The sequence below is a fragment of the Fulmarus glacialis genome, unplaced genomic scaffold, assembly GCF_000690835.1.
Source record: "Fulmarus glacialis isolate BGI_N327 unplaced genomic scaffold, ASM69083v1 scaffold15218, whole genome shotgun sequence".
Taxonomy (NCBI): domain Eukaryota; kingdom Metazoa; phylum Chordata; class Aves; order Procellariiformes; family Procellariidae; genus Fulmarus; species Fulmarus glacialis.
The window spans coordinates 15,506-34,366 of record NW_009226446.1 but is presented as its reverse complement, the minus strand read 5'-3'; the positions used below and the strand labels follow the sequence as shown (position 1 = coordinate 34,366).

Below are 18,861 nucleotides of genomic sequence, written 5' to 3'. Positions count from 1 at the left end.
CTTAATGATTCTATGATTCTATGAGATGTTTCTTCACACAGCACCTATTTAGCCAGGAGAACTCCTTGCTAATGAAGATTACGGATGCTGTAAGTTTATAAGGATTCAGAAAGAAACTATACAGATTCATTGGGGAAAAGTCCATCAAGAGCCATTAAACACAGTCCATAATGCTAGCTCTGTAAGTATCTGAGCTGCAGCCAGCACTTGGGTAAGTAAAACCACAGTCCTCCCTTGTTACCATCCTCTTTCTTGTATGCATCCACTATTGACCACTGTTGAGACAGAATACTGACCTTGATGTACAAAATTTAGTGTGACCAAGGCAGACTGCTCTTGAAAATGGCAGGATAGGTGTGCCAGATGGAAAAGGAAATAAAATGCACACCAATCTAAGAAAAGGGCACACAAACTTCTGTAACAAACTACTGAACAAGCAACTACTTCTTTTCGGGGCACAATCACAGGCTTCATCACCATGCCAGCAGATCTAGCAGGGGTCAAGAGATCCTACAATTCAGTTTATTACTGAAAACTGTTATTCAGATAGAAACTTCTGCCACACATCGTAACACGACCTGCAATGCTTGCAGACTTACAGACCCTTGGGGACAGGCCCAGAGACAGTTAAACTATGGGTCCAAAAGACTAAACTTTGAGTTATAAACTATCCAGGAAACAGCCTTTTTATTGCCAGAGATCTGAAAAAAACCCCAAAAGCTAAAGGAAGTCACTAAAACAGAAGGCATTTAAAAGCAAAAGGGAATCTGCCTCAAGACGTTCCCCTGCTTCAACCTTTCCAGTGTATTCCTCATCCAATCTTCTCTCTGAATTGTTACACTTGGCCAATAAATACCTCTTATTCTAGCACTCAGATAAGATTTATGATGCACTGCAAGTGCTGTGCAATTAACAGATTTAATGCCTGATTCACTTCCTTCTTCAAAGGGAGACTGGAGAAAAGCACAACAGGAGATGGCTGGTACTGTAGCTGTGGGTATATCATACATATACATGATATGACATTTCTTCTAACACTACTGTAAGTCAGCACATCCCTGCTCTTCCTGTGGATGTAGCAAGTCTTTTTCACTGTTTAGATTCCCCAACTATTATTCATTCTTCAGCTTCACCATTGAGGGGTTTTTTTTCCTACCCTCAGTATGGATTTTTACACACCATCCCACATTTTCACCATAATTTATCAATTGCTTTTTCCACTCCATTTCACTGAATTTCTAATCTCATTTCCCCAACTACACTGTCTACAATCATAACATAGCAGTGACTTTAAAAAATTCAGTATGCTCCACTAATTTCACAATGTGTTAACAGAGATAACACAGGGAATACATTCTTTCCATCTCAGCACGATTACTTTAACTTGCATATCAGAGACAACAGCACACAGCCGAGGAGGAGGAGGATAGGCATTTCTGCAAAAGAAAGTCAGAGCTCTGCAATCTTACACAGGTATTGACCAACTTTCAACGAGAGAAATGCCACCAACTCTAACGTGCAAGACCAAGCATTTACCTCTTCCACAATTTTAATTACATTTGGTGGATGTTTTATTGTGAATCATGCCAATAGGGTTTCATCCAATCCAGCAGTAGATTTGTTTGAGGGATTATTACAGATGCATTATGTACTAATAAAACACCCTGCTCTGAAAGGAATTTTAAATGGCACAACTTAGCGCTTGCTTCCCAGCTGCAATCTTAAGTTCTATATAATGTCAATGCTGAGCACAAGCTACTTTCACAAGCAATTAAGACAGACTACATGAAGTACCTAGCTCAGCCCGCAGGCTATATAAGACTTGGCTTTCAGTTTTGTTCGATTACTTTGTCCTTGTCTTTGGTAAACAGAAATCCTTGTTTTACTTTCTCTCTACCACACACTGCATCTGTTCTCCAAATTATACCACCCTAATCCGCACATAGCAGCCTTTGGACCAGTTTTACTCTATACTGAAGTAGTTTTCGCCAAAAGATTTGAAGGTAAGGTACATAACACAGCGATGTTCCAAAATAAATTCTAGTGTCTAAAAAAAAAAAAGGTATCTCTGAACTAAGTTTTACCTCAAACATGCTCAAAAGCGTAAATAAGGCTTCATCTCACCCCATTAAGATTTCTTCAGCTAGCACTTGCTACAGTGCTACAATCCACATAGTTGGCTTAAGTTGTTGCCATTTCTGCAACTTTTCACCTGAAATCAACTTTAACAGTATTTAAGTTTAAAGACTAGACGTAGTCTAAATCTTACGATATCCCAACCTCATCTCTCAACACAGCAAGAGCTATTCAGATTAAAACCCACTGGGATAAGAACAAAGAGGTAGCAGAGGGGAGGGAAGTCCAACATTATATCATGACGCTCTCAAACGCAGAAGCTCATCCGCATGACGTGACACTTACTCCAACTGTAGAAACACTCTCAAGCTTCAAATATTGTGTGCACATTAAATGCCTAAGCACTGGAAGAAAACTGCTCAGAGTCCAATATTTATACCAAACTGTTCTCAGAATTTCCTAATAAATATTTAACTTCGTACATCACCTTTACTCAAACTGAGTAGCAACAGTAATTAACTTGATTTTGAGAATCTACGCCTTTAGCTAAAAAGATGACACAGTTGAACTTTTCAAGCTTCAACAGAAGTGAAGAAGTACTACTTTTTCCATAAGCCAAGTTACCTTATGTAAACCAAGGCGGAAAAACAGACTAATTCTATTGAATTTCTATACAAACCAATATTAACAGTCATAAAATAAAAACAGTGCCAAAGGGTTAACACTTTATAATAGCTGCTTGGAAGACTAGAGATCAATTTTAAAATAAGTATCATTGATGATTTAAGTATATTTGCTCCTGCCTCCTGACAAACCTTTCAGGACTACTGGTTACTGTTCAAATTCTGTTCAGGAACAGAACAAACCAGCTTCAAAACACCCAGCTTTGATTCCGCATTTTAGATAATCACATGGAGTTAAAAACCACAAACTAAACAAACAGAAGATACTCACATTCCCCATGTATTCTGAAAGTAGATCCTGCAAGGCCTGTCGCACTGCATTACACTCAGCAACTATACGTTCCCGTCGGTCATCACGTGTGCAGGATGAATCAGCCATCAGGGCTGCTCCGCTTATGATGCTCTCCAGGCGCTCTTCCAGGGAAGGCCTAAAGCGTTCTTCACTGAAGGTCGATGGATCCACAATGATTTGTTTCTAGTAAAATAAAGGTTTTAGAAATTAGTAATCAGACCAAGCAGTAAGTTACTGTTAAGTCATCAAGACAACCAACGTTTACAGCAACCCCCTGATCAGGCATAAAAGGCAAACACTACACAATTTTGGCACTGAGGATGATTTTCACAAGTAGTTTCGTAAAATTATACTAAAAGGTTCCCCAGCAGATTACACTGCTAGTCATTTCTTGTGCCGCTTTGACAGCTAAACAAAACTTGGCCACAGGAAGCCTCGTTACATGAATGGCAAAAATCAAATGTGCCAGCACAAATAAGGTTCAAAGTACAGAAATCTTCTTAACTACATGTCAATCCAGACATGCTTTCACTAGTTAACCTGTCAGATACAATTATCCCATCATGAACAAAAAAACCCAAGGAAAACAAACGTCCAAAATTAGCCCTATATATAGTGTTCTGTTGTCCTAGTTTATCCAGTCTTTCTTCTCTTTATCATTATGCAGGTAAACACAACAGTATTCTCAAAGTGAAACATCAACACGAATGCTTCAAACAGCACAGAAATCAATTTCTTCGCGGCAGAAAACCATCACAGGTTTATCTTGACAGAGTATTACTAAGCACAGCTCATACTGAGAGACTTAAGGCTGAAACAGCAGTACTGATGTATCTGCTCTTCAAGGGGTCAATACCACTACCCACAGAAGTTCACCAGGAAGAAGCAGTGCAGTATTTATCGCCTTGTGAGTACTTTCAGGTGGTTTATTTAAACAGGTTTGTAATTCATTAAAGAAAAATTATTTGGCCATTTCAAGATTTGGTGGTTTGTTTAGGGTTTGGGTGGGTTTTCTTCCCACTGTGGGAGCAGGAGGGGAAGATGTTGCTAACTTTTTAGAAAAGGAGCCCCAAAGTTTTTTGAAATGGGAGTTTTCGCAATCAGTTTGTATGCCAGCTAACTTCAACAGCAATGTCACAACCACTATTTCTCCCGCCAGCCAGCACATTTTGTGTCCCTACAGAGTAACCACGCAGCCTTTGCAGCAGGATTAGAACATGGCACATGTGTTCCAACACACTCCTCGTTTTTCCCGAAACTTCTAGCTGTGCAGATAATATAATGGTAGTATGTTACAACTCCAGAACTGCACCATCAAAAACAGAGATAATGATTATTTTGTTATCTTCTGGTACCCATTTAATATTTTACCATCAAAGTAAAAACACTGGAGTATTTGGGGGCGTGTGTGTGCAAAGCCTCTATTACAAGAGCACAATAACACTCAAACATTAGCAGGAAATGAAGTGCAGGGATAACATCTGCCGAGAACCTGAACACATTTGTTTTGTCAGTCTCCTTTGGCAGGAATGAGATGACAAAGCTATCACACACAACGCGCATCGAAGCTGGCCTGCTAAACAAGCCCTGCTGCTATTAGAGAGCATCGCAAAGCGGAACTAAAAGCTGAAAAGCTCCATGTGAACCGTACTGCTCAAAAAAGTCTCCAGCCATACATTAGAGAGTTCATATAGTAAAATATGGCCATATATCAGAAATCAAATTAAATAGTTTGAGCTAGATTAGCCAGTCCATGAACCTGAACTAAATTGCTTCTTCAGTTCTACATACCCAAGTCAGTCCTTAACATTGTGTGCTGTTACAGACCTGCCTTCCCCTCCCAGATACTTGCTCAAACCTGCGATCCCTCGGGTGCTAGCCTGAGGCACATTCTTAAGACTTACACAGCTGAATATACAACTGATGGAATTTAAGAAAAGCAGACTTAAAACTGTAATCATAGTCACAAAGATCAAGACAACCATGACATCCTCTTGTTAGCCAAGAGATCACATAGAAAGGCTTCACACCAGGCACGGGGAGAACTCAAATAGTACTTTATCTTGGTAGAAGAAACATGGCAGGGAAAGTAATGTAGGGGAGGAGCAAGAGTGGTAAGAGCAAAAAGGAGAAGGTGAGCAATATCTGGCAAAACTAAAAGCATTAAACACCTTTTGAGTGATGTCTTTGCAATACTAAATAAAGTTTTAGAGGTAAGTTAGTTAGTGCCAAGATGTTTAAAATTCAGAGGCTGAATCAGTGATAGACACAGAATACTGCCTTCAAAAGGAAAGTGTTCTCCGTAAAAATGCATGGCTATCCTCAGTAACTTACTGAATGCAAGATAAAGAACATGACAGATCAGTACAACACATCAGTGTGAAATGACTTCATTCCCAACCAATGATCATATTAAACTTCCCACTTCATGTTCCTCTCAATAGGTAGTTTGGGCAATTCCAAATACATTATTCACTTTTAATAAGTCATTTCTGTCACCTACAAGAATACATTACATAAATATATTATGAAATAATCATTTTCAAATAAACCAAGGGCTTACATCTAATGCAGCAGTAGGCTAACTGCTATTTCCAAGCTAGTTTAACTTGACAGCCTTCAATCACCAAGAACCGCATATATAACTTTCTATATTCCATCAATCCTAGTTTGGAAAAAGACTTTTTAAAAAATAAAAGCCTACTTCATCTGGGACTTGCTGTATTTCAGTAGAAAATTATCTTTCAGACAATACAAATAAAAGCAAGCTGTTGCTAGTAAATCAGGTGAACACACAGAAGAGTTGGAGTTACTTTTTTTTTTTTCCCCTTCACGTAAAGGATTCAAAACTTACATCAAAGTTGTTCAGAGCATAAGCCAGCTCTCCACCTCCACCTTGCTGCTGGGCAGCATCATCTGATGCAGTTGCTTGAGCTGCATTTGAGATGCCCGTGACTGCCTGCTGAAGCTGTTTGTAGATCAAGTCCCTGTTAGCTTTGTAAGCAGCTACATCAGGGTGCTGCAGACAGGCCTGGGACGCCGTATAAAGAATGGGAACGTTCTTCTGCAGAATTCCTCTGGCTGCCGCCATTTGATCACGGTGACCCACATCTTTCAATTCCTATTAGGAAAATTAAAGAAAAAGTGTTTGAGAACATTCCCCACATTTAACATCCATACTGTCTCCCTGCATCTTCAAAAAAAAGGCAGCTTCTTTGCCTAATCTAACTATCTTCTGACTGAATATCCCTATTCTTAAGGGCTCAACTAATTTCAAAACACAACAGCTTCATAAAGACAAAAAAAACCCACACAGGAAGTACTGTAGTCACACTCCAAAATTCAGAATTCTGAGGTTGGATTTTTGCTCCTCACCACAGTAGAGGACCAGCATTCTGAAAGCTGGTAACATCTGTAAATTAGGCGTACACAGAAGTTGAGAGCACACATTTTCCACTCTTTCCAGTTTGCATTACATCTACAGAATCACAAAACCTACATCCTCAAAACAGAGTACCTTACATTTTTAGATAACTTAAGAACCAAGCTATTTTTTAACTATCAAACAAACAAGAGGCTTCCCCTGCAATGTTGTCTTGTAGTTGCACGCGAGAAGCAAGATCTTCTTTAATTTAAACGCCAATACTCACAACCAGAACGTTTTCTTTAATCACACCTAGAAGATTGAGTTTACTCTCAAGAGACTTGGATACTTAATTTTAGAAGAACAAGTTTACCATCTCATTCAACAACTTCTTCATGTCCAATGAGATTAAATCAATCCAACGACTATAATTACCACTAATTTAAGATTCGTGGGCAAGTCCAAAGGTCTTTTCCAAACACTCACTGCTGCAATTCTCTAGAGCCCCATCATCTCTGTTTTGGAATAGAAGCACTATGAATAGATAAAGCTGCAGAGTCCAGCACAAGCAGTAAGTTTATAAAAGGAAGAATGAACACAGTTATTAGCAGTATGAACATTTTAAAGTTACCTCTTAAATCTTACGAAGAGGTGATGAAAAAGAAGAAGTGGGCTGCCTTACTGAGAAAAGGAAAAAATCTGACAGACTCTTCAAAATGAATGGGTAATATGCGACCTCTAAGATGCACACTAAGCAGGGAGGGCACTCCAGGCAAGCTTACAGATTTACAGATTTAGTACAACCACTTCCCACAGCGTGGAACAATCCATCACAAAGCAGTTTAAGAACATTTATTGCATTGCCATCACAACCCTACTCCCATTTACTGCAATCAGATTTTAGATACATAACCAACTGGCAATCCATTTTAGACTGTACCCAGTTTATTTTCAAAGATGAATTTGTGCAAAAAAACCAAGCCATGTCAGAGGTGCACAGCAGTTTTTGTTTGTACATATCAGCAGAACAAACAAACAAAAAGTGCTCCACAAGAATTATGCTAGTTCTGATAAATGCCCCCACCCCTGCTGTCTTTTGAAAATTTACCTACACAAGAATGAGTCACAACAGTGCTGTTGAACAAAACAAATTTTACATGCAATTGAAGGTTAAGCACAAGCTATCCAAACACAGAACATACACATAAGAAGCAGGATTTTAAACCCCTTCTCAAATGGGCATTTCAGTGCAAGACTAACCAGCATCCCCACTCACGTTCTTGGAAAGAGTTGTAATTCTATGCCCAGCCATGACTTTTGCTCCCTGTTTAAATGGACATGTCCAGTCCGTCCACGCGAACCACAAAGGCAGTGCGGTCTAGTGGTGAGTGCACCAGGCACCGAGTCACATCTCAATTCTCTTTCCTTACCCACACGTGCACTGCTTCAAAATGGGAAGCACAAGCCTTGGGAAGCAGCATTTCATTAAGGTACTAAAGCATTAACATAAACAAATGCTACTAGAACAAATTCTGTCAGAAGCAGTACACTACAGCTGAGCAGACTTTCTGCTTACCAGGCAAGCTCAAATTTCCTAAACAAGGTGGAGTGCAACACAAAGTACTCAGCAATAAAAATAAAGTAAAAAAAAAAGTGAAAAAAAGCATTAGCAGCAATAGGTACTGTCCAAGAGCAGCAAGGCTGCCTTATTTTTTTATTTTGAAAAAGAAAAAGAAGAAATAATATATAGAAGAAAGAGCTGCTATCACTATACCTGTTGTCTTTTGGCTGCCATTATGTTCAGCTTGTCCACTTCTGGTTTGAGGGCTTTGTACTGGATACCCAAATCCTGCTCCGTGCCAGCATTTCTTAGTTTCAAGATACCTTCTTCCACCTAAAAGAATATATATTCACAGATTTTTCCAAGTAATACAGTCCCCAGTTCAGGAAGTAATTCAGAATGTACTTCATAGCAGGCAGAGAAAGCAATCTTCCTCTGCCCCCTTTTATTTTTTGGAGAGCACTACTTCAAAGGCTAGTAGTACTCAAGGCTTAGCTACTACTTCATAGCTACTACTACCAGCTACCAGAGACAGCCAAGTATACCCATTTGAAAGAATATGAAGGAGCCGAGGGCCCTGGCAGAGCTGCAGCAGTGGCCAAAGGGCACGAGAAGAGTCCTCAAAGCCCTGCTGCAAAAGCGGGCCCACTATCGAGTCTCATTTCCTTTTGGATTCTGTACAAACCACCCACCCACCCTCTTGCTCATAGGAAGAAAAGGCTTCCTCAAATATTCCACATTCATTTTGTTTAGTCTACTGAAGGTACTCATCCCTAGTAGCTACAAGGGAGTACTGGTTATAAGAAAGCCACCTTATTTCTTTAAGATGAAAAAAGCTGGTTATCATCAGCAGTTGCAGACCATAGCGCGTTTAGTTTCAATACTAAAAGTTCAAAATAAAGTGCAACACAATGTAAAAAGCTGCGACAATGAGTGTAAAAATAAGTGACAAATATCCATTGCACACGTTTTGGTCAGAGGAAAAACCCTAAAAACCTCCCTGCTCCAGATACGAGCTGCTGACAGTGCACATACCGGGGTCAGCACACATGCATAAAACAAAGCCACTTTACAGAGCATGCCTGGCGTGCCAGGCGCGGCAAAGTGAATCACAGCAAAGAACTACACTTACTACTTTAAGTTGAACAAGCAGCTTGTAGACATCTGCCATGTCAGCCAAAATCAGCAGTCGAGTAACAGCGGAGAGGAGGGCACGCGCTGCTCGGACCATGTTCCCTCGCTTCACAGAGGAGCAGGGGTCATCTGCAAACTCCCCCGAAGCACTCTTCATCAAGTCACCTGCACAAGAGGAGAAGATGGTCTCACTTTAACTTCACGCAGCATTTCTTAAGGGGCTGTTAGGACTCCTGGGCAAGCCAATTTAAGTCTTGAAAACAAAACGCATTTGTTTAACTGCAGCCAGCAATTAAGATTGCATGTAGCTACCTCTAAGTATGGTTACAACGTGGTATCAGGACAGAGGGGCTTGTGCAGGGAGGAAGGGCTGGGAAATAACACTTTGGTTGTTATTTCCAATTGTACAGGTGTTTTAACATGCCAGAATCCTCTGGAGAGGCAAATTCAGCATGCCTTTGCTATTACATGTGGGACTGCAGTTATTTCACAAACTACAATGCTTTCAAAGCTTAAGCAAAAGCTTTGATTTGTGTGCATGTAGGAGTTAAGCAGAAAGTACTGTAAACACACAAGGAAACGCCACAGCTCGTGGGACTGTAAACAACTTGGAGCGATGACCTGGCTGGATATGCCCTGGTTTGTATTCAAAGCAAGGCACCGCTTAGTAAAAGGCTTCAACGTTTCATAGCCTGTGGGTCTGCATCTGGTGCAGAAGGAAAGAATTTGGGTTTCAGATGGTAACAATGCAATTGGTTAACTATGAAAAGCAAAGGCCACTTTACACAGCTAGAGAAACTCCTCCAGAAGGCATTCAGAAAGCATAAACGTAATGTCTGCAATATAGTCAGAGGAGTAAATTTTGGATTTCTCCCCTTTCTGGGGCAGCATTTTGCTTCCAGTACCACAGTAGCAAGTTTTGGAATCCACATTATTATTCTTGGATCTCTTTGCATTTCAGAAACATTTGGTGAACAGCTAGGGTTCAGTTTAGAAAACACTAGGTACTCAAGGCCAAAGATTGTGGGCAGCTGGAGATGACCAGAAAGCAGGCAAGCTCTGTTATAACTAACTGCTGTGTCAGAGGCTTCCCAAACCTGTATGAAAAAGTGTCCATAGGGCCAAACGCCAAAACAGAAATAGCACGTCTCAGATAAGACAAGAACCTCAAACAGTGCTTCACAAGTGAACGCTGACAGTGACTCCTGTCGAGCCCACTACCAAATGGGGCTGGGCAAGATGTACACCGAAATCTCAAGATGATGCAGTGGCATCATGCTGCCAACGGCCTGCCTGCTCCACAGCTAGGCAATCAGTGCAGCATATCCCCAGTATGGGAAGTGTTTCAATTTTATTTTAACATCCTTTTTTTTAGCTACTATTTTAACCACTCAAAAATACTTACAACTGGAGAGCCTGGGGTTAACCATCCACATACTTACCATTAAGCAATTAATATCTTGCCCTGACAGAGTTTCTAGCACCCAAGCACTCTACGCCTTCATAGCTAAATACAGCCCAAACACAGCTGCCAGCCTGTCCAAGCAACTACATCAAGATACTCAATTTTGTTCAAATGCTCCCTCCTATGTAACACCCTTCCATCATCTTAAATAATACAACGAAGAGTGGCATACAACATTTTAAGATAAAAAATATGCTACTTCAGTACTGTGACATATGAAAAAAGCTTCTGTCCAAGTACAGACCAGCTACAAATATCAATCTAAAGCCATCCCTTACCCAGCTTTTTGCAGGACACAACTCATTATTTTAACAAGTGTTAAGAGCCTCAGATTTCCAGATGAGTGAAAGACGACGCATCTCCAATGCTGAAAAACTGCAACCAGCCACGAGATTATAAACCCCCTACATAGCTGACATGACCCTTTCTTTATTCCTTCTGGAAGAGGCTAATAATAGTGAAATTAATGTCACCACCACAAGTATGAAATCTATTAACAATCTCAGGATTTAAAATATCTCCTCCCTTGTTTACTTATACGTAAAATTTCCACATTTCCAACTCCCAAAAGAGAGGAATGTTGTTTTCATTTATTTCTTACTTAAAGCAACTTAAGAGAGGTGGCCACTCACTTCATCTGAATTTCAGAAATTGCTAACAAGGTTAAAAACCAAAATTACCCTCTACCCATCTCTTAAATTGCAACCTCACAAGCCAGTCCTGAAATAAAATGCTATTCCTTTTTATTTTAACGAGAGACTTTAAAAGATTTAGTGAGTTTCAAACAGCTTGTCAGGGTGTCAAAAGATAACCAGCTTCCCAGAATTAAAGGAAGATTATATTTAAAGTTGTTGCATATACATATCTTTCTGCAAATTAAAGAAAGCTGGCTTTCAGACTTCTTTTATAGAGAAAAAGCAAACGGGGTAGTTATTTTGGCTAGATTCAAAGGGTAAGAAGGAACTCTGCCCTAGCCTAAGTATGCAGCTACTGCATTATGTGTGCGCATTAGCGGTTCAAATTGGATCCAGCATAACCTTCTCATTTTCAAATTTGAATCAGAGGTAACACAGCAAGTTTAAAAGCAGGATTTCAAGAGTTAAAAGAATACACTGCAGAAGAGTCAGACTATGAGACTCAGATTATACAGCTGGTATGAATTCTTATATGAGTAATCTGTTTTTCCAATATAACCTTAGATTTTCACTAGATATTACAAGAGAAAGATAATAAAACAGAGTCCAGAAAAGAAGAGGCAACGGTAGCCATACTATGATCTTGTCAATAAAGCACTAAGAATTCAATTAAATCTAATGGAACAAAGCCCATTTCAGAAATAGTAAGATTCTAGTCCATCAAAAGAAAATTACCATTTTCTAGCCTCATTCCCACCATGCCCACAGGGTCTGACAGCACTTTCAGACAGCACTATTAATCCTCCTCAACAGCGCGGTACACGATGACCATGACAGAGAGGGCTTTCTTTATACCAACACTGACAGAACGGGAAAGTGGCAGAGAAGATAGGCAAGGCAAGGCAGGAAAGACCTAGGACACACATGGGCACCGATGCTTTTTTCCCCAAGCTAGAAATTCGTGCCCACACAATCACCTTGTACCCTTCAGCACCTTCCAGTTCAAAGCGCATCTCCACGCTGCTTTGCTGGCAGTATTAGAAATATAAAGAGTGCCATTAGACCATACCTCTACCTGCTCACAACACCCTACCGCAGTTCTCTAGAGGTTGCCTAATCCCCACCAGATGAAGGCAGGCATGAAATCAGAGTCTGAAGACTCTACTATTCTGGATACTGAAGTCCCATCATACCACTAATGCCACGTGCAATGTCCATCTTGAGTGTCACAGAAGGCTGCCCTTGCTTTCTACTATAGAGGACAAGGCCCTGTATCTCCTTTTGCCATATCAACATGGGAGTTGATACTTACGGCAACAAAAGCTTCTGTTAATTCATTCGTCTTGTCTTCAGTTAAATCCATATGCTGCCTACAACACTCCTCCTACAGTTTGCCGAGAGCCATCTCAGAGCTCCCTCAGGTTATGGCTTTTCAAAGATCTCGAGTCCTTGGCTGGAGGATTACTTCTAATACAAGCGGTACACTCCTAGAACATTTCTCTTGCAGGAAAACAACTAACAACTCTTTGCACCCTTCCAAGAAAATTAAGCTAACTGGTCACAACAGAATTTTAAAGTTGAGTTTTCCAAGAAGAATTCAGTGTTTAAATTCAAGTTATTTCGCAACTGGCCTCCTTCTGTTCCTTGGTGTCGTGGCATCCTTAAGCTATGCATCTTGTATGCATGTTGAAAAAGTACAGTTGAAAAAATGTTTTACCCTTTCATAGTTTGCCTCACTGTTCATTTTGGGAAAAAGCTTCACTCAGAAACACAGGGCGGAAAGACACCACGCTGAATCAGTAGGTTGACTCCCCTGCATTTGCAACCATGAAACATGATCAAAGTCCACAGGATTCACAAGACCATTCATCGACTCTCTTACCTCAAACCCTACGCACAGGCTTAAGCTTTTTAATTTTCAGCTTTAATTTTTCGTCTTTTATGTAAAATTACCATAGGAAGAAACACAACAGTAAGAGCATAGCTAGATATATAGAGGCAGTGAACTATGGTCATCAGTACCCCAGGAAAACAGGAATAGCCTGGTCAGCCTGACCTGAAAGAAATTTCCTTCCTGACCCCAGAGTTTGCAACCTCAGTGCCAAGCACCTTGGTAAGAAACTGGTTCATTCCAAAACACCTCCCAATAGCACCAGAAGAGCTGACCATTTCAACGTACAGTCAGTCTTCAATGCTTCACAAGAAGGTAAAACCCTACAAAGAGCTTACAATGGGGGGAGTAAGACTAGGCAAGACCAATATTGCCCCTTCTATTACCCAGCAAAACTCCAATGGCAGAAATTACAGCGTTTGTTACATTAAGGATGCTGAAATCTGAGACATTCACGTCAGACATGTTCCTAGTACTAAGTCTTTTCTATAACCACAGCAGGATCTATTCTGAAAAACACTTTGGTTCTTTGTCTCCACTATTCTGTTCAAAAGTTTATTTTAAAAAGTTTCACTACTTTAAAAGAAGTCCAAACCTTTAAAGGGCCAGGAATCTTACTTTGGGATATTTCATGAACTTGTTTAATATTGAAAGCAAGTTGTAATTATTCTTCCATTGTAAAAATCAGGAAGACTTTGAAGATCCACTTATATTGATTTAACATGTAGCCATACTATCATTCATTCTAAGTAGCTCTTTTCACTTCTTTGTTTTTACCCCCAAAAAATGGGATTTTATGAACATGCATGCTCACTAAAATTGTGTGCCCTCTCAATCTTCTTGCTAGGCTAAAAAAAATTTTTTTAATTTTCTCTGATGAGACAAGTTATCTATTGTCCTAATCATCTTCATAACCTCTGTCTACATTCATTCATCTTTTTTTATTATGGTAACTAAAACACTCCCTACTCTAAGCAGAGACATTATTAATTCTATTTTCCTGTCTTCTGCTGAAGATAAATTGTGCTATACATCTATAATCCCACCACTGCCGTCAGACACACAGATGCTGCCAGTTCATGATCACCCTACTGCTGACCAAGACACCCAAGTTCTCCTCTCCACTTTTGCCCCCCCATTGCAAAAGGCAGATAAAGGCACCAACACCTGAAAGTTTTGCTAAGCACATGCACAGGCTTTGTATTACACTTCCCTCAATTCTCCAGTTCATGAATTCAACTGGTCTACCACAATACTGGAAACACTTCTGAAGTGCACGGACTGTATATAAAAATGTACACTAGAGTCTGCACCTCCTTGCTGTTACTAGCACTACTGAGAACTGCAATCCTCCTCTGGGCATTGGCAGCAATAAGCCTTCCCTCTGTTGCATCTCATTTTTCACCATTTGCTTCTAATTTCCTCAAAGGTTTGTTTTTTAAATTCCTTAGAAAGAGCTGCTCTGCCCCGTCTGACCAAACACTGGCACCATGATAGGGCACAGGCTTTTATCCCTGGTTGTGCTGCCTCAGCAGCCCAGCCCTGCGGCGACTGCATCCCCACAAACAGCGGTGGGCACCAGTCGTATTCAAGCAAATCACTCAAGTCTAATCATCATCCACACAGCTTCAGAAAACAGATACAGCTACCCTCTCTATCCACCCGATTTCATGCAAGTTGCAAACAGCAAAAAGGGAGAAAGAAGTGAAACAACATTAAGGTGGGAAGCTATTTCACGCCAGCACCTCTCAGCTATGAACTCCACCTCCTCTGTCAAAGATCAACAGAGCAGGGAGGTTTTGGCATCACATCTATGTGTAGTCTCAAAATCAAGCAGGGGCCAAGAAACAAGTGAAAGGGTCATCCTGAAGGTTTTTGTATCAGTCTCTCCTTCCTACCAGATTCTCACTGCAACTACAAATTCAGCTAATGGAACTTCTCAATCCCGAAGACTGAGTACAGCTCCCTCGCTCACTAATATCACTCAGAGTCATTTGAAGGCACTCACAGATGAGCTCTGACTCTCAATTCTGAGCAGCAATCAAGCAAGCACCAAGAATTAAAGACTTCAAGACAACGTGTCTCTTTTGCTGTTGTTTGTTGTTGTTAAACTAAGCCAACTCAATTAGCCCCTTATATTGCAGCCTTCTTATGTTGATCTTTCTTTGGTCTGTCAGCCAGGCTCATCCAGAACTTAGAACCATTTTCAACTAATATTTCATGACTGTGCAACTTCAGCTACCAACAAGTAATTAATGCTAATGAGTTTTCCTTTTTTTGCAGCAGCAGCCACCACCATTAATACCAATAGACTGGGTTTCACTGAAGCATAGAAAAGGCTCATGACTGGAAGAATGATAAATGATTTATGAGCAACAATATTTACTAGTGCATATTTTAGAGTAAGCCAGCTCCATAGGCTTTTCTTTACTTTCTTCTCCAAGAAAGTAAAAAAGAAAATGATAAAAATCAACACTAGATGTTGGGAAGGAAGCCTGGAATATTTAATCAAGGTCCTTGCATTCTATTTGTTGCTATTTACATTTTGCATATTCAAGACACCCAGCTCTGTCAAGTCAACACTCAGCTCTTCCTCTACAATGCTGTTTTGTATACATTCAAATATTGTAGTAGTTATTGAGGTATTTGAGACATAGTTCCATAACATTTATAGGCAGGGGGGAGAGGGAGGGAGTTTACATTTTAGCCTAAACTGAGTTTTAAATGCTCGTCAAAGAATCAGCCATTCTGCCTCTCTTCTCAATCGCTACTTGGGACATCCCATTTCCAGATCTGCCCAGTTCATATTATTCCTCAAGGAAGCCAGCAAGACAAGCTGAGAATCTACGCAAGTGGAGAGGCACAGAGTCGTCAAAAATAACAGCAAAAAGGAAATCGGAACAGTTCTGTCTACTCTGAAAAAACATAGTTTTACAAGCTATCAGACACATATATCTTACCTTGCTTACGAACATCTTCCACAGCCGCTACCAGCTCCTCTTTAAGGAACTGGCTCTCTTTCGCAATTTTGTCTCCTTTCTCCAGGAAATTCTCTGTGGCTTGTTCAACTGAAGCAGCCAAAACATGGGCCTTTTTAGAACGCCCTCGCTTTTTATTAGAGGGGCCCTTGTTGCTAGTGTTAACCAGTGTTGTTACCTAAAGGCATAGATGGAGAGTAAAAAACAAAAAACATAAACCAAATTAGAAGTTTATCAATTTGACAGCAAGGCCACGTGTATTTTTTTCTAGACAGCATATCATTAATACCTGCACTATTGCCAGCTCCAAAGGTTAAACTCACAAACGTGTTTTTCACGTCTCTTTAAACATCACCATGCTTCTTGATTTCTTAGACAAGCATTATAAATTCAGCTAAACTGCTTAGAGATTTTTCTTATCAGCAGCAGACCTGGAAATTTCATTTTAAGAATTGAGATCTATTTGTATTTTTGATAAACTGCAATCTCAGTAACAGGCCAAAGCTATTTGGCACCACATAAAAAGAAACCAAGTTGGGGATAATTAGTCTAGGAGAGCTGTCCAGGCCTAAAAGACCCCAAACAAGGTTGAAGCCATTATCTACAGAAATCTAGCAACACAGTATCTTTTCAGTCCAGAACAGTACTACAGCCAACAGACTAAATGCAGAGCAAAGGACTTCCTAGAGCTGTCATTTCCCTAAAACCACCAAAGCTGAACTCTCACAATCCTTCTGCAATCAACAAATATTTCCAAGGTTTATGTTTTAGACTGAAACCCTGCTAGGAGCTGGTCACCAGCGGCCAGATGACCACCAGATACTCCACTAGTTCAGGATCAGGATCCATCCCCTTCAAACAAAAGCAGATAGATGTCACAAAATCCACACATGCTTTCCCACTTGCCTTTTCCCCCCCCACACCTCCTTTTTGTTAAGTCTAGGAAAATGCATACAAACCTACTTCAGAGGGACATTAAATTACAAACACTAAAAATATCACCACTCTGGAAAGCCCAAAGACTGCTGACATAAAGGTCCTCAGAGCTGAATCCATCTTCTCAGTAGGTTGATTCAGAGAGTGAAAGCCATCAGTTGGGAATATCGCTGTCGTTTAATGGGGAGCATTTGTATTGGGTAGTCTCAGTTCATCATGTACTACAAATAAGGAACAAGTTGCAACAAGGCAACTTACTCTACCTTCCTCTCTGTATTTCGCCAGTCACATCATCCACAAAATTTGGGATTGCCAGTACGACCCATTGCGCTACATGAAGAATAAGTTACAGACACTGAACTTCGACAAAAAGGTCCTATAAACAAGTTTGCTCAGTTAAGTTTGCCAAATTAGGACAATTTCTCTTAAGGAAAGACTCCATCAGTAACTCCGGCTAAAAAGCTATATAGTAGATCATCCAACTGCCCATCTGAATATCTGCAGGGAACAAAGGGCAGGTACGGACAGCAGCTTGGTGATTAAAGGGACATTAATCCTGGAAACAGAACTTGATCATTGCAGTTTGTGCTTAGCAGGAGTCCAGTGTCCAGTTCACTCTCATTTTAAAAATTTCGTATTTCAAGAAAACAATGCTAAAGAAGATGAGTTAACTGTCTGCAGTGCACCTCCTCTTCCAGACCTCCTAGAAAGTCTCTTCCAAGAATCTTCAAAATGCCCAGTACACATAGCTTACATTTACAAGACTTACTCTAGCTTTCCTATATTTTTCAGTGCATTGCACTGGGCAATACACACCATGCAGAAATAAGCTTTTATTCACAAATCCAGCATGAAGCGTAGGCAGAAGTTAAAAGCATGCATATCTTGTAAAAGATACACTGAAACAGTAACAAATGCCATAAAAGCATACTTCTCGGGTAGAACTTGCTTAGGAGGGGTCAGTAATCTATTCACAACACAAGGCAGTTCTAGGTGGGTTGCAAACATCCCTCATCACACATTTCACCATTTATGTGAACCTCCTTCCAAAGGGAACTCTAAACACAGGTAATCTCAAAGAAAAACTTTGAGACCCTACTTTTGGCAAGCACTAATGGCTTCGTTGCAAGGGACTTGTGTCATTCCCGAATACTTTTTTCTAAATGATACATAGCACAGCTTTTTAAAGACTCAACAAATAAGCAGCATACCCCCCAAAATACAGGTGAAAAACAGCACAGCAGCAATGGAACATTAGTTACTAACATGCACTTCTGCACTTCTAATTGAAATACTGTGTCTTATCAGGTGCTGAAGAAGCACAGTCTTTCTAGACTCGTGCCCAATAACTCTGTTACAATAAAACTGAACAAAGAAATTACTTGTACGCTTTTTTCCATCTTTAGTTTTGTAGTGTTTTTACTTCTGGAATTCAAGCTTTGAAAGTTACTTGATTGAAACAACACATCAAAACAGGTAATCCTTATGAAGGTTTTTTTTGCCCCCCCCTTTTTCCTACCTGTGTAACAAGAGGTTCAAGTAGTCTTTCAACCGCCAGTGTTCTTATCTCCAAGCTTTTGGGGTCCCATTTGAAGTTAACGTTGCCTGCAGTAACAGCAGTCATTTCTAGAAGAAAAGAGCTATGTGAATACTTTTTTTTTTTTTAACTATTAATGCTGTTGGAATGTATTTTAAAAATAAATTAAAATGGAGGCTATTAAACACACAACCCATCCATTCAGTGTAAGTTAAGTTATACTGTCTCCGGAAATACCAGTTTTGGTTCAACTGGTGATAAGTTTAAAAAATTGCTTGTTATGACAATATACAGACATTACCTGTATGT

The 18,861-nt window shown here is 40.1% G+C and overlaps 1 protein-coding gene across 1 annotated transcript; it reads right to left on the bottom strand.

The window, feature by feature from the left end:
- Positions 1 to 3,030: 3,030 nt before the first annotated feature.
- LOC104071865 (catenin alpha-1-like) lies at positions 3,031 to 18,648 on the bottom strand (the record flags this gene model as incomplete). The annotated part of the gene is made up of 6 exons (XM_009582810.1): positions 18,535 to 18,648; positions 16,062 to 16,257; positions 9,109 to 9,275; positions 8,190 to 8,309; positions 5,906 to 6,172; positions 3,031 to 3,234 (listed from the first exon to the last, which is right to left on the bottom strand). Coding segments are annotated over exons 1-6 (1,059 nt in total), but the record flags the coding sequence as incomplete, so codon positions are not given.
- Positions 18,649 to 18,861: the final 213 nt, after the last annotated feature.